This window comes from Periophthalmus magnuspinnatus, chromosome 12, assembly GCF_009829125.3.
Source record: "Periophthalmus magnuspinnatus isolate fPerMag1 chromosome 12, fPerMag1.2.pri, whole genome shotgun sequence".
Classification (NCBI taxonomy): Eukaryota; Metazoa; Chordata; class Actinopteri; order Gobiiformes; family Gobiidae; genus Periophthalmus; species Periophthalmus magnuspinnatus.
The window spans coordinates 4,632,885-4,648,680 of record NC_047137.1 but is presented as its reverse complement, the minus strand read 5'-3'; the positions used below and the strand labels follow the sequence as shown (position 1 = coordinate 4,648,680).

The 15,796-nt window shown below is 37.8% G+C and overlaps 2 protein-coding genes across 2 annotated transcripts in view; both read right to left on the bottom strand.

Moving 5' to 3' along the window:
• LOC117379502 (WD40 repeat-containing protein SMU1) overlaps positions 1 to 15,796 on the bottom strand; it is a 218,067-nt gene that overhangs the window by 106,381 nt on the left and 95,890 nt on the right. The window lies entirely within an intron of this gene.
• Positions 1 to 15,796, bottom strand: part of si:dkey-1d7.3 (transmembrane protein 132D) — a 39,497-nt gene that overhangs the window by 12,026 nt on the left and 11,675 nt on the right. The window contains exons 3-5 of the mRNA XM_033976401.2: positions 15,533 to 15,679; positions 9,905 to 10,076; positions 3,763 to 3,906 (exon numbers count right to left, since the gene is read on the bottom strand). Coding sequence (XP_033832292.2) covers positions 3,763 to 3,906; positions 9,905 to 10,076; positions 15,533 to 15,679 — 463 coding nt within the window. The remainder of the gene's footprint in view (positions 1 to 3,762; positions 3,907 to 9,904; positions 10,077 to 15,532; positions 15,680 to 15,796) is intronic.

Here is a 15,796-nt window from a genome sequence, read left to right as displayed (position 1 = left end):
CAACACAAAATAATTGTAGTTTCTTTAAAGGAGACATTGTACAAAAGCTATTTTTCAGAACCATGTTGCAATTTTTTTTTTTCTTCCCATTCTCATTTACCCTCTTGAAGTTGAGTGATTCAGCCATGTTTGAGTAATCTATAGACTCCTATTCAAAACATCAATGCACCGATCAACCCCCATTTTCACCACAACCACTGCTCTTTACTTACTTCAGTTCCCAATTTTAATTTCATATATGGTAATGCATGTAAGATTCAACAGCCAGTAGTAGTAGTCATTTTGGCACAAATGAAAAAAAAATCTGCTGAGCTCTAGCGTGATCTGGGCAGTTAGTTGTGATCAAGTTTAGGGAGCTGTATTATAAAAGGGCAGTCAGTAATTGACTCCTATTATATCATTGGGCACTGCAATTTTCCAACCCACAAATCAGCAGACCTGTTTCTATTAATTTTAGATAAATGTTACAATTTAAAATCCAAAATGTCCAAAATACAACATAATGATCCACAGGGTTCATAGATTATAACAGTATAGCAGATAAAAGCACAATATGTCTTCTTTAAAGCTCTGATATAGCAATCCATTATCAATATCAACATTTATTTATCAGCAGTTTCAAGTCAGAACTGAATAATCTACCTGGATGAGGAACAAAACATATTCACTCCAAAATGTTAGTCCAATTTTCTTTGCCCATTTGTCCTCTGTCCTATTTATGTTTTCTAGTCTAAGTATTGATTATCATGGTGGTATTGATTTTTTGCAGCTCTGGATGCTGAATGCCTAAAGCTTTGATTACACACAAAAATAAACATAACAAAACATATTCTCTATGATATATACATGTTACAATAAGAGACCAAATAAATTCTCTCTGACAAGTGCAGCCACTATGCATATTTGCATTTAAGAATCCATCAACACGGCTTTTCAACCACACAAAACCATTCCTCCAGTCTTTTTTCTTGACTCAGGCAATTAAATGTCTGCAGCTGAATTTTTTTGGCACTTGTAAAATGCTTGGCCACAATGTGCAGAGCATGCCATTGCGCTAAGAAGGGTCCCACTGCCCACAACAAGCGCAAGGGGCAGATGTGACAAAAAAAATAACTGGATTAAGCTGGCCTTAAAGTAAAAATTGTATCATCAATCAGTGTAAAAATTCTAAGCCGTCACATCACCTTGCAGCCTCTATATAAGAGTCTGGCATGGTTTTCTAATGATTAAATAGTATTTTTCTTTTCCTTCTGTGCACTCTGTGACTCTTCCATCTACTGCCCCACTAACATGGATCCATTACCCAGAGGTCAGCGTGCTTGTGGACATAGTGGTGGGATCTGCAACTCCGACAGTATCGCCATATGGACTGCTTTTACTACAGCTATACAGTAGACACATTAAGTACGCTGTGAGATAAATATCTATCCATCTAGAAGGCTGAACTAGTGTGAATCTATCCTTGTCGACTTGTTGGTAACCCATTAGTGTACAATGCAGCTTGGCAACCTACATCCATACAGTGTTATTTATGGGGATAAGAGGACATGTTATCGTCTTTGCACTTTGAAAGGAAAAATAATTACACATCTTTTTCTCAACCACAACTGCCATACAGTGGTCCCTTGCTATATCGCGGTTCACCTTTCGCGGTCTCACTGTTTTGCAGATTTTTTTTTGTGTGCGATGTTGCATGTTTTTTACATTATATAAACATGCATTGTGTTCTGCTTCCTGATTGGCTAAGGGACTGTAGACCATAGTAATGAGTCTCCTCCGTGCTGTGTCTCTTGTACAGTACAGAATGCATTCAGCCAAATTTACATAAATGTTCAATCGACACTACAGCGGAGTGGTGCCAGGACGAAGAGGCACGGTCAGAAGAACTGTGAAATACACGTCAGTCACTATTAAGTAATTAAACAAGAGAGAAATGTGCGAAAATGCTAATGCCTGTTTTAGAAAAGTGTATAAAGTGTGTGGTGAGGTGTTTTACAGCCTTAAAACATATAATAACTGTAAAAAATAAAGCTCACTGTAATGAAAAGGGGGAAAAAATCACTTTGGCAACAATCTGGCCAAAGGTATGCTATTTTACATAACCCTAAGTAGCTTTTAGACAATGCAAACCACAAATTATAACCGTATCTACTTTAGAGTATGTCAAAGTCATTGCTGATTAAGTATATATGGGGACGGGAATTTTTGAATTTCTTTCTGTTTATTCAAAATGAAATGGTAGAATCAGAATAAAAGAAAGTCAAAAATTTTTATAATTTACGTTTTGTATTTTGTGATTTATGGTGAACTAACACAATCAGAACAAATACTATAGAAATGGTAAGGATAGAAAGTGGACTCAGTGGACTGAAGAAATAGTAGGTGCAATCTATTGTGCCGAGGGAAAGGTCATTTTAGACAAACTTTGCAAACCAATGTATAAATCCCTTTATAATTACACATTTGAAGCATTATTGTAGTGCATTGTTCTTCATCCAGAAGCACACTGGGATACAACAGTTCATAGTGGGGTAGTTTCCACAAGCACATTTATATCATCATGGATCCCAATGCTACAATTACATCTGTCTAATGCCAAAACAGTGCACTGCGAGAACACCCTAAGTACTGTATTTCTGCAGACTGGGAAAGAGGTTTGTTTACAATGGGCTTTTCCCCTGACACCACAGAGGATGTGCACGGAGCCAGTCCAGCTTTCTAACTCACAGATAGTAGGCAAAGCAACTTCTTTAAGTAAGTTTGACACAAAATCCAATATATTGCCAAATATATAACTTCTTATAAGAAGTCCAATGTAACACTAAATAAACTGTATCTATAATTAGCTTTCAAGTTCTAAATGTTCTACACATGTTCAGTACATTGCATTCATGTCTTGAAATGTGAAGAGACCTTATTAAGCCCCTCCAACTTCTGTCTCTAAATGCTCCAAACTGTGCTTTTTTGTGGTGGCAGTTCCATTGGGAAGTGGAAATCTCATTCATTTAACTGGAGAATCTGGAGAAGTTTCACAGTTAAAATATAATATAAAAGTAGGTTGCTTTGTGTCAGAATGTTCAATGTTCATGTGCACCATCAAGTCGACACTGCAACTATTCTGCGGGGGGCTTTAAAACAGCTTTGGAGTGTGTGTAGAACTTATTTAGATCGGCAGCCCCATGCAAAATAATACAACAACAATACAACTCAAATGACAATGGAGGAATAAGGTCAATTGTGAGAAAATTATTATTAGTCGAGTATTGCTGCAAAAAAATCTAATTCAATGTTGATACTACTGAACAGGCCTGATACTCTATACCAATTTCAATACCACAATGATAATGTCAATAAAATGTAAATTTCAACACTAGATAATAAATCATTCACGATCATTCTAGCGCTGCTCAGACAAGGTAAAAGTTTGTTCTGTGACTTTTGGGATTTTTCTTCTTTTATGTACTGATACTTGCACAAATGAGTATTTAGTTTTGATAAGTTTTAGTATCTGATTTTTCAATATTTTTTGACAAGCCTAAATAAAAGGTACTAGTATAAATAAATAAAAATAAGTTCAACTTGATCATTTTATGCCAAAGGAAAAGGTAATATTTTGTGCTCATTTAGATTCATGATGGTAGCATTTACATAAACCTTAGCAATAAAAAACAAGGTCAAAACATTACCTTTTGACACTTCAACAGCCCTCCAGTTCTGATCTATATATTTGACAATGTAAAGTAGTAGTAAAGTTATGTTTACCTTGAGCACGTCCTGCTGCATGGATGTGCAGCTGGTGTATTTGGTTACATCGGTCACAGAGCCGTCTGCTTCCACTGCCAGAGTCTTCACGGGGACAGACACATTTTTACCTGTCAGCACCGCAGTGTTTAAAACATCAGCGTTCTGCACAGGGAGAAGAATGAAGAACATCCAGGTTAGTATACCTGCAGCTTTATTTACTGTCACAGCTGCACATGGGCTAAGGACAGAGAGGTCTTGCATGTTTAATTTCACTTTTTTAAGAAGTCAAAAGTTAGGTTCACAGTTTTTGTCTATACTCTTAACTACAGGCTGTTCTTGGGGGTTCGAAGTAACACATGAAAACCCTTTCCAAAAGACCTTGACATGGAGTAGAAGACAGACAAACAGGCTCTTGGCTTTTTGTCTGCATCACTATTGCATAAGGCTTTAACTGTAACCTTGGTACATCTTTGACTGGAATAAAAATGAGAATCATGTAAAAAGGATATTCAAATATGCATGTGATGGCTACATTGATCACATCACAAAGAGGATAATTATGCAGCATACTTAAACTTGTACAGGGCAGATACAATACTAGCTACTTAGAGTGCCTGAAAGCAGAAGGAACAAGCCAGACATTTCATCTTTGGAACTGATGACTTTTAAAAGCACCAAATCATCATGTTTCATTGCTACCGCATTTGTGAAACGTTGGTAATCTTTACACTGTGTAATTAGAAAACTCAGAACAGGATTAGTTTATCACAGTCCCATCATCTGAACAAGTATTTGACAGAAACCACCATATTTAATGGTAATTGACTGTTTTGATATTCTCTTTTAGCATTTACTATGTAAAGTGCAAAGTTGATGGTGTTAAATTTTGAATGAATTGTGCACTTGTATAACAAGCAACACTGATGTGACCATGCAGCATAATTATAAACATTTAATTTAATAAAAGAATAATCATTAATTGTCAACACAATCCACAGATAAAGCAATGTGTTGTCTGCACACAAAATTATTTATCCAAATGTGCTAGGGCAAAAAATAACATGGCTGACGATGTGGTGCAGGTGTGTACATCTCACATGCACAGACACACACGTGCGGCTCCATCCCATTATAGATATGGGTCAGCACTTTTATGCAGTGCCCAAACATTATTACATTCATTTTGCACTTTATACTTAACATCTTATGTGGTGCTTAGTTGCTAAGAGCCCACTCCTGTCGCCAAGCCTGATGTAGCTTTATTTAACTTGAGTTCTAGTGCTGTTTTCCAGCTCCACCCACTTTATAAGACCGCTGATAGCATCTTTAATCTAACATAGGTGATGCCAAGTAGTTTGTAAGAAGCTTGGGGTAGTGGGTGCTTCTTTTGCCTGTTGCTTGTGGACTAAAGCTTCTGTCCACTCAACATGTGCAGATGTTCCCTGGCTGCATTACATTTTGAACTCTGTCGTTCTGACAGCTGCTGACCGCAATTCCAAAAGGACATGCTCTAGTTCTGCCTGTGACACTGACCGAAACATAAGCCACTGGATCAGACCAGCGCAATCAGAAAGCAATATCTGCTCTTGGCTGCTCTGCTAGTGTCCTGCAGTGAGAAATCTTAACATTTAATGGTGTGATCTAATCCGACATCATGGATCAAGTTTAGCTGAAGTTTTTCCCTTCTTAGTAGTCTGATACCACGACACATATGGGAAATATTGTATTTACCCTCTGTATATTATTTTTGACCATTGTTAAATGTAGAAAGACCACAGCCAGGAGGTCAGAAAAGCACAGTCCAGCATCTTGCCAAAAGGCCACAGCTGAGTAAACAACATGTTGCTCCACTTTGTAGCCATCATTTATCAAACCAATCGAAAGCACTTTGCATTACTGCAGGTTTTAGTACAGCGTATTTTGGTGGATTCAGTGCAGGTGTGTGTTTCTGCCTGGAATAAGCAACAACTTTGCAGCAATTTGACTGGAGGAAGGTAAACGGGCCAGCGCCTTTAAATCAGAACTCAACCAGTGTAACCAAACACAGACAAGTGTAATGTCCCAGGAGTGCGATGTTTGCTCCTCTAGGCGCTTGGATTATGAGGACTAATAAAGCATAAAATAACTCACTAAATCTCATCCCAGATTCCAATTTAGCTTTGATCATCTTCACAGAGTATTGCAGAGGGTTCAACATGCCGTCTAAAATGTCCATTCTTGCCTCTCACAGTTTTATAAGTAGTATATCTTTTGGAATTTTAAGGACAAGGAAATGCAAACACAAAGCTTTAAAAAATATAGTACACATTTATTCCACTATCTTTATGCAACATCTAGTTTACAGCAACAATTAACTGCAAAAACACCAACTACCTGATCTGCTAATCTGAAGACCTCTTATTGTTAATTGCAGTCCTTTATGCTTATAGAATTAGGATTACCTGCCTATGTGTGAGTGCACATTAAGCAAACTGTTTAATTCCTGCTGAAGCGGCTATATGAGATGATAATGGAGTCACCTTGTTTATCTCAGGAGAGAATCATTAAGTGTGGCGCATAAACTTGTCGCTCACATCTGCAGCTGATGCCAATTTCATTAAGACTGAGTGAGGTACGGGAAGCCCGTGGCCTTGGTGGACTATATTTACTGCCCGCAGACACACCTTATGGCACGGCTCTGACCTGTCATGTATATACACCTAACTTTATGGGGCCGTATAAAACACACATTTTTCTGCTTTTTAGAATATAGTAAGATCAGATGAGAAAGTAACTGTTATTCTGAGGTAGGGCGGGGGATTTATTCAAAATGTATTCAAATCGAGATCTAATCACTGATTGCAATTATTGGATTGGTATCTGCTAATCAACAGGTATTTCCTATGGCAATAAAAGCATGTGGTTTGGAATCCTTGTTCATAAACTGCATTCTTAAAAAAATATAAAACTGAGATTGAGAGATTAATAATATGAATTTTTTTGGCCATTATGAATGAGAATTTTGCTAAGCAAACCTGTAAGAAAAGTGTATAAAGTGTGTGGTGAGGGGTCAACCTGTTTCTAACGCTTGTAAGAACATGAGATCAACCTACTTGAAAGCAGGCACTGGATTGGTCTATTATTAATGTTCATATCTTAAATTAGGGACAAAATAGGGAAATAAAAAAACATCAGAATCATGGAGCGCAAGTTAATACTAACTCACTTTTAATGTCAGAATCAGGGATGTCACTAGACCAGAGGTCAACAACACTGTGCCCGTGGACGCCATGTCGCCCCCAAGGCCTACATGAGTCACCCGTAGGCCGGTTCAATGAACTGAATCTAAAATAATAATAATGATAATAAATAATAATAATTTTTTCATCACCCTTGCATTTATATAGATTTAAAAATGACAATATCTTAAACATATGTTCATTATACATGAAGTTTAGATAAGTTAAGCTGAACCTAGTCAGTTCAAAGGTCAGTATTGTGCGTGTGACAAAACCTGTGCTCCGCTCGCGAGCTCTGCGGAGATGCGCGCTGAATGCAGTTTCTTACTCCAAAACACGGCAGAAAAAAAGAGATCACTTTCACAACGATTTAAGACTGTAAAAGAAACCTGCGCGTGTATCATCTGCGGGGCAACTGTGGTGATGGCAAAGCGGCACAATGTGGACACTTCACTACGTCTCACAAAGCTCCACGGCAACTACCCACGGCTACGCACACTACAGGCAGAAAAAGCCCTGAGCTAAGGGCAGCTTTGGGTAAGCAAGTCTTTTTTCTGGTGAAAAGGTCACACAAAGCAGCCGAGATTTATTTAAAAATATGTACGTTGATTTTTCTTTAACATTACATAATTGATAACTTTATGAAACATGGTGCAATGTATATTATTTATGCTTTGTTAAAAAGGTTTGTCAATGGATAGTGAAAATGGGACACTTTTCCTATGAGATGTAGTGATGTAAGTGTCATCTTGAAATTTAACAATTACTAAGATTAGTAAAGTTAAAGTGCTGAATACTGATATTTGTTTCCCTCCTTGCTCATTGTTGATAATTGTGAGAAATCATTAATGTGATCAGTGTCTTCACATAGATGATTATCATTTATCATTATTAATAATGTACAACTAAAGGCAAACTGAGCAAATTTGTTATTTCAAACTGGTAGCCCTGTCTGTGAGCTGAGTTCAGACAGTACAACACTAAAGGCCAACAACTAGCCTCATTTTTTTATGTTGCATTTAATCCATGTAAAGTATAGCGAGAAATGTGTCACACTTCATTGCTGTACTTAGAGCGTTCATACCATGAATCCATACACAGTAGTGATGTGCCAGTCAGCTTTTCTGACCTGCCCTTCCAGACCAGAGTTAAAATCCAACCAGACCCACCTGGCCGGAAGAAATAGGTTCAAATAATGGGACCTGGCCTGCCCCTAAATCCACACACGATGTTTTGCGTGCCACTGCAGCTGCCGTCATACCTGCAGGAGCGCACCTTGTGAGGGTTTTGTAAGGATAATGTTTTAAAATCATGCTTTGTTTTTTCGATTTTACACTCAGATGAACTATTTAGGACCTGTTTGAAATTGCACACTCACAGGATATAGTGCAGCTTTTAGAGAGTTTGGGACTAAAGCAGCCTGATCATGCAGGAACAAGGAGCCTACCTGACACAGCATTTGCATGCTCCGGACGACTCTGTCCAGGTGAAGAGCTTTAAATGTGTGATACGTGACGTGCCTCATTCCCGCTGGAGCATTGTTTGTGTAGTTACAATGTGAAGATACAAAACTGTTGTTGATAGCTTGTCTGCTCCATGCACACAGGACACCATGCACTTTTTTCTCTTCTCTCACTGTTTTCATTTGGCGTCAGTTGCATAACAAATAAAGTTGTCCTCTTTGTGCAGATATTATATGTGAATACTGAAGTCTTATGCTTTCATTTGTTTATCAAGGCTCCAGAACAGGCTTTAGGTGAGCCTTATTATGTGGACTATTATGTAACATCAAGTTAGCGTTTAGACCCCACCCACCCGCACTTGCTTGGTTAGCTGCCTGCACCCGCTGGTTGGCCGCAGATCCTGCAGGTTACAGGTCGACCCCCGACTCACCAATACATAGGTTTTTCTATCTTAATTGTTTATGCCTGTGACAATGCGAATATGAGATGGATTTTCAAAAAATAAAAAAGTGACTAAAAGGGGCTTTGTAGAAAATGGGCACTAAGCCCACAGCCTTTGATTTCAGCCTATGAAAGAGTCTCACTAGTCACCTCGCTGCTGTCCCCAGCTCCTCTCCGCTCAGAGTCAGTACATAGCTCATGCATAGTATGCATGAGGCGTAGTAGTGCTAGTACAAAAGTCAAGCGTCTACAGCCCTAGTGTATTTAATTGAACAGGGCTCAAAATCTTTAGGAGATGCTTATTGTGCTGACTTGCCACATTAAATTGGATGAGCGTTTGGACCAAACCCACCTATGTGCAGTATAGCTTATATCGGGAGTTATACACTGGAGCAGGGTGCTCCTCATGTTGTTATATGCACTTATCCTGTGCAGTGCAGGGGCTGGGTTGTCCTATACTGGGGCACAGTTGATTTATCTAGTGGTGTAGTGACATTCCAGAATGACGAGCCTGACAGCAGCAGTTACAGAGAGAGGAGCTCAGATTTTTTATTAGGAGTCACTTGCATCCAGAGCTTGAAGTATATACAGTTTATGGTTGAAGAAGAGGGAGCAAGCCAAAATACAACAGACACCCTTTGGTGCTTGTCAAACCCTATGTAAGTAAGGGCACCTAGAGCTCTTCCCCCATATGCAGGAATTTAGTCTGATGATTTTTTTTTATTTATTATTATTATTATTGCCATTGTTCCTGCCATTGCCCAGAACTAGTGGTATTAGCAGTTTAGATTATATTATTAAATATTAAATGTTCCTAATCACAGAAAAACATTTCAACAACAATACAAAAAATTTCAAAAGTCTTTACACAAAAGCTTTTAGACAAATCTGGCCAAAGAGTAAAATGGCAAAGTTATTACTGCTATTGTAACCACTCCATCACTTGGCCTTTCAACCGTGGAGCCATTTTGTAAAAACTTTCTTGTCATGTTCATAATAGCTAAACGTGAAAAGTGTTTTTGTGTGTGGTTTTCTTACCATGACCAGCGGAGCAAGGCCCACATAGTCTCTTTGTGCCGTGTACATTCGGATCAGGCCCACATCTTTCACATTTCCTGGAATCTCCAAACGCCACGAGATCATCTGACTCTCAATGTGTTCTGCAATATCACTGGGCACAAAGTCCAGCTGCAAGACCTCCAGAAGACCCCTGTGTGAGTACAAAAGATAAAAATGACATATACTGTATTTTGTATACACTTATATACTTTTATAATATACTTATAATAATAATAATAAAAAACAAAAACAAAAAACTAAATGACGAGCCAGTGTTTGGTATGGAGGAACTATGAAAAGGCAGGGCTCATCAATTGTACATTTTATTTTTATTTTTTTAACAGAAGTCAGTGGTCTCATTTCTGTTATTAAAGAGGGGGTATTTTACTTCTATTGAGTATTAACTGCTAACACATGACATATTTAGATCTCCATGTTAGCTTTTATTGTTTTGAAAATGCTACATTTGCCAGAAACAACGATTCCCTTCCCTTTGCTCTCTGTGCTAAGTCACTCCACCTTCAGAGTGCTATAATATTACAATCGGTATGCATTCCCCTATTAAACTACCGTACATTTCATGAGGTTTGTGAAATTGAAGTGTACTGTTTTGTATCATGCTTTTATACATTTATGGCGAATTATTGTGTGGAAGCGTAGGTGAGGGGGGGTTCAAATGGGGCCCGGGAGAGATCTCGGTTCTGAAGAGGAAATGATGTTATAACATGATAGAAATCTCAAAAAAAGTTGATTTTGCATAATACAAGCCATTTTAACTTTAAGCCATTTTACATCAAATTTCTGATTTACAATGAACAAAATGTTAAAGAATGATCTACATTTGTTAGAAAATAATCTGTCTCCTTTGAGTATCAATATTTAAGCATCTTGACTTCCAATAAATGCACTGTAAGATATAAATTGTAAAAAGAATACGATGCTACTACTAATGCATTTACAGATTAATCATTTGCCAGAGACACCTCGTTACAATAATTGGTGGCAAGTGTGAAGTGGTGTTTTGAAAATGGCACTTGAAAATGGACAAACAGCAACGTAGAGATTTGAGAAAAGGTTTATTAGTTTGGTGTTTGTTATATTCTGGACTCTGTTGTCTCATTTTCTATAACAGAAATTCTCACATCTATCTTCAGTCCAGCTATTTCCTTACACACCTTTTAAAGTTTGTGGACATATACCAAAAATAAAATAAAGCAAGCAGCAAAGAATGAGCAAAAAAGTTGAGGTGAGGCGTGTGCTCTCATGCATTTATTATGAAAACCATGTAAACAGTGGGAAAATAGATGCAGGGCCATGAAAATAGAAAAATATAAATTAATTCTGTGAACCGCTGGGTAGCCGTCAAACTGCGAGTGAGGAAACCCACAAGAGGACTCATTTCCAGCGGCGGATGAGAGAGAAAGGTGAGAATGTAAAAGTAAGATTAAGTGTGCTGGCAGAGAGACTAGGCCCAAGTATTCTGGTCAAAGGATTGTCAAAGAAATGCCATGTGATGCTATTTGATGGTGGGGAGGGAGAGGAGGAAGATCTGCCAGTTGAACAGATCAAAGAGAGAAAGGAGCAGAATGAGAATGGAGCCATGGCACTTTGAAATAAAAAAAGTTTGCATATAGAGCAAACAAACTGTGCATGACTAAAATAATATGCTTTAGAAAAAGAGCCGCCGATGGAGAAACGTGGTAGCAAGGACAAACATAAACCTATACGGTATGAAAGCCGACACATCCGGGCTATTTACTAAAAGGAATTCAACGATAAATAGCCGGAATGGTGTGTACCGTGGTGAAAAGGCGTAATGAACCTTGATATGAGGTTCTAGGTCACAAATGAAAGGGCTTTAAAAGAGAAATTGCATGTTTTTCATGAGTAAAAAGCAACGAAAACACTGCCTCAGATTTATTTATTGGATCAACCATTTGGATAATGACAGGCATTAGTGAGGTACCATGACTTTACAGGTGCGGTGTGCGAATCATTAGAACTCTACAAGAAAAACACTGATTGGAGTTTTCATGTGGACTCATGAGCCCATTGACAGCGCCAGACATTTAAATTGGATCAAACAAGAGTCATTTCAGAACATTTTGGTACTGCATGAGTAGTATTTCTTAAGAGTTTTGTACATGGAATTGACATGTTTCTATATTACATTAAAGCAAAGCATAGTTGCCCCTGCAGCTCCCTTATGAGAATACACTGCCATTGCCTCAAAAGAGTATTTGTTTTTCTTTTTTAAATTCAAACAAGGCAGTATAATCGCATAAAAAAAAACCCAAAACATCGCCAAATATTTTAAAAAAGGAAAGGTTTCGCAGAAGAATTGTATTTGGCTAAATGTGGGAACAATTCAAATTGCTATACGATTTTGATTTGATTGTGGTTAAATGCAATGCAGGAGATGTCCACAGACACAGTTAATGTCATTTTTTTTTCCTGGAAATCCCTGTATCTTTAAAGTGTGAATATACCATCACTTCAAAGCAGACGGGTTGAACCTTGTATCTTTCTGCCAGTGTGCTATGTTATGAGGCTCAGTGCACGAGACAAGACTTGGACTATCTGTGCCTCCTAATCTCCCTTCCTGGACGTGCGAGCGCTTAAGCCTGGATAACGTAGCAGTGATTACAGATGATTATGAATAAGTGGGTCGGACCACCGCTGGCTGCTGTGTCTGTGCGGATATACAGGGGTTGCTGGGCAGAGGTGCCTTTGACAGTAGCTGCAAACAAAACTGCAATCAGACAGAGATATGGGAAGTTATATAAATGTAAAATAAATGGTCTTAATGTTGTTAGGGCTGGATACTGAGGTGAAAAAGGGGATCACTTTTTTCTCATGTTGACTGATTTGGATTTTATTTTTTCTTATTCAGTATTGATTCCATGAATAAAGATGATATAAACTCTAATCTGTGCCATTTAACACAAAAAATAAGTGGAATTTCATCCTCCAAAGTATATGTATACCATGATTTTCTGGAGACATATTACGATTTTATCACGTTTCATGCAAAAGTTAGTATCATTAAATTGCCTTGAAGAAATTATTTAAGTCATCTGCTTCTTCTGAAAGTTTAACTCATTATAATTGGTTAATTCACCTGTCAATCACTCACTACATTGCTGAGGGCGACCAACAGGAGGAGTGGGTTGGAGCACACAGCTACACTCAAATAAATTAGATAATCACAATACGACAGCTTTACCAAAATAACTTCTCGTCAATGAGATCACAATTACATTTTTCTAACCATATTGCCCAGCCACACTCCAATGTCTGAACTCTGATCTAAACCACCACTGACAGGTTTAGCTGTGGAAATCTCGATTAAAAAGACCCAAGCTGATCACTGACGATTAGGCATGACTGAATCTCAATCTTAATTCTTTTTGATTAAAATTTGAATAATTACCCTGCCCTATTTTGTATACAGATAAAAAAATGACGTGATGTGATTTTTAAATTCCCTCTTCATTTCATTATCTCTGTTGCCAGTTAAGCCTGTATAGTTCATTTCTTTCTGTGGTTGTGTCCTTAGACAAGACACTTGCCAAACCCAACTTGCCTCTATATGAATGTGGCGTGTGAGTGCAGTTGGTGGTGGTCAGGGAGTGATGGCCCAGATTGGAAAGTATGGGGAGTGAATGAATAACAAAGACATAAGTCAAAGTGATTAGTGATATTAGTGAAGAGGTATCATATATTTGATTCAGTGATATCATTTTCCTGGTGAAAGAAGCGCTGATCATTTGTATGCTTCTGTTTAAAAATCTGGACTTGTAAAGACAAAAAGGACTATCAGGTCCCATTCAGCCATCATGCTTGAAAAATATATTATTGAAAGGTTTTATTTCTTTCACAGTACCTGAAACTGTCAACAGTGTAGTATTAAAAATGTAGAAGTTGAAAGTAGAAGTTTGAGTTCGGTTGAATTAGCTCAGTTCAGGTAAAGAGCAAAGTTGGAATTGAGCCTGGTTAACAATATTAATACAATTTCCAAGGTTGCTTAAGCAATTACAGTTATTGTTGAAGATGTGTGTATAATCAGTCGTCCAGGTAGGTTCCATTGCAAAAGAAAATTGAATTCTGTCAATTAGCCAATATTTTTTTTAAGAGTGAATTGAATGGATTAGTGGCAAACCGTATTCATTATTAAAAAAATGTTTGTCCAGTTGACAGAAATACATTTTCTTAAATAGTCTGTGCTTTTGGGGAGATTTACTCTAGCAAAGATCTGCTCTGAACATTTGAAGAGATTATCAGACCATGATACTTATCCTAATTAATATTTATTGATATTATATTATATATGGATATGAAAAGTAAACTATTTAAGTGGTTTGATTATGAGGTTCAAACATTCATCTAAATAATCCTATACAATTTTACAAGCATAACTATGGCATCAGATTTTCTTTGAATAAAATATGAAGAGATTTGCTCAGATTTACTCCAGTAAATAAATGCAGCATTGTTAAGTGCAATTGACCTGAAGGCACACTGCTATAATCACAGACACATTAAACTGCCTTTTGTAATTTCCAAACCTTTAACTTTACACTGTGATAAAACGTCTTTGCTGCTGAATAATTGGGCCAGCAAAAGGATTTTCAAAACATTGCATCAAGCCCTGGGTGAAGATCATTGTTTATTCAGGAGGACTGATAACCTGTCAAAGCCACTCTATCATTTCAAGGTAAGTCTAACAATGACTTCAAACAAAATGGAATTGTGTTAGAAATACCAAATAAATCAAGACTGGGAAAATGACACTCCAGATTTTGGGCATTAACTATAATTCAGCTTCTTTCCCCTAAACCTGAGTCTCTGGTGAATATTCTGTCTGACAGAGACAACCCTATACCGACCATCTAGTTTCTTTCATTCACCTTAAATTGAACAAAGCATGAGACTGTGCCAGTGCTAACTGCATCAAATCATGCTGTTTTATGCTCAGAACTTAACTGGTGTAGTTTTTTTTTTCCATACTACACTTAATTTCCTTCACAAAGACATTATAAACTGTAAGGGTGGGCAATTCCTTATATTGATCAAAAACAAAATAATACTGGCATTAAATGTTGATTTCATAAGCGGGACAGTTCAGTGCCATGGTGGCTGAAGAACTAAATACTATTTGAGCAGGTATTGATACAAAAAAAAAGAAAAAAGAAAAATCATATAAACAGGACATTTTTAAACTAGTTTTAGGCTGATCTTGAGTTTTATCTGAACTAGTATGAGACCACATGGTAACAAACAGAAAGTACTATTAAAAAAACTAAAAATTGTATTAACTAAAAAGAGTGCTTTTTAATTATCACTGTGGTATCAAACTTTATATTAAGAGAATTTGTTTGTATCGTGACAACTTTAATATCATCAAGCAAAACTTTTTGAGCCTCAACTTCTTAAATAACATGTGCTGTCAACTGATCATAACTCCCTCTTATGATGGCAGTAAAACTGACTGATCTCTCTGAGGCAATAGCAGGCAATAAAAGCCCTCATGTGTAGAGCAGGAGCCCCCCGCCGCTGCAGTACGTGGGCATTTGGCTGTTTGCTCACGTACACATCAGCACTGACCTCTTTGCAGTCACAGCCACTTTCCTCTGGCAGAAGACGGAGACGGTGTAGGGAGTGGCGCCGAGGCCCGGTTCTACCACGATGTCCCACAGAGCAGAGTCACTGGGGCGAGCAGCGTTGAAGGACAGGCCGCTCTTCACTGTCGCCCTGCAGTAAAGAGGCACGCACAGGGTTAGGCAGGAGCAACAGGAGGAGCAGGGAAAGGACGGTATGGAGAGTATGTGGGAGTCATACAAGTTTTTTGGGGGTAACATTTTTAAGACT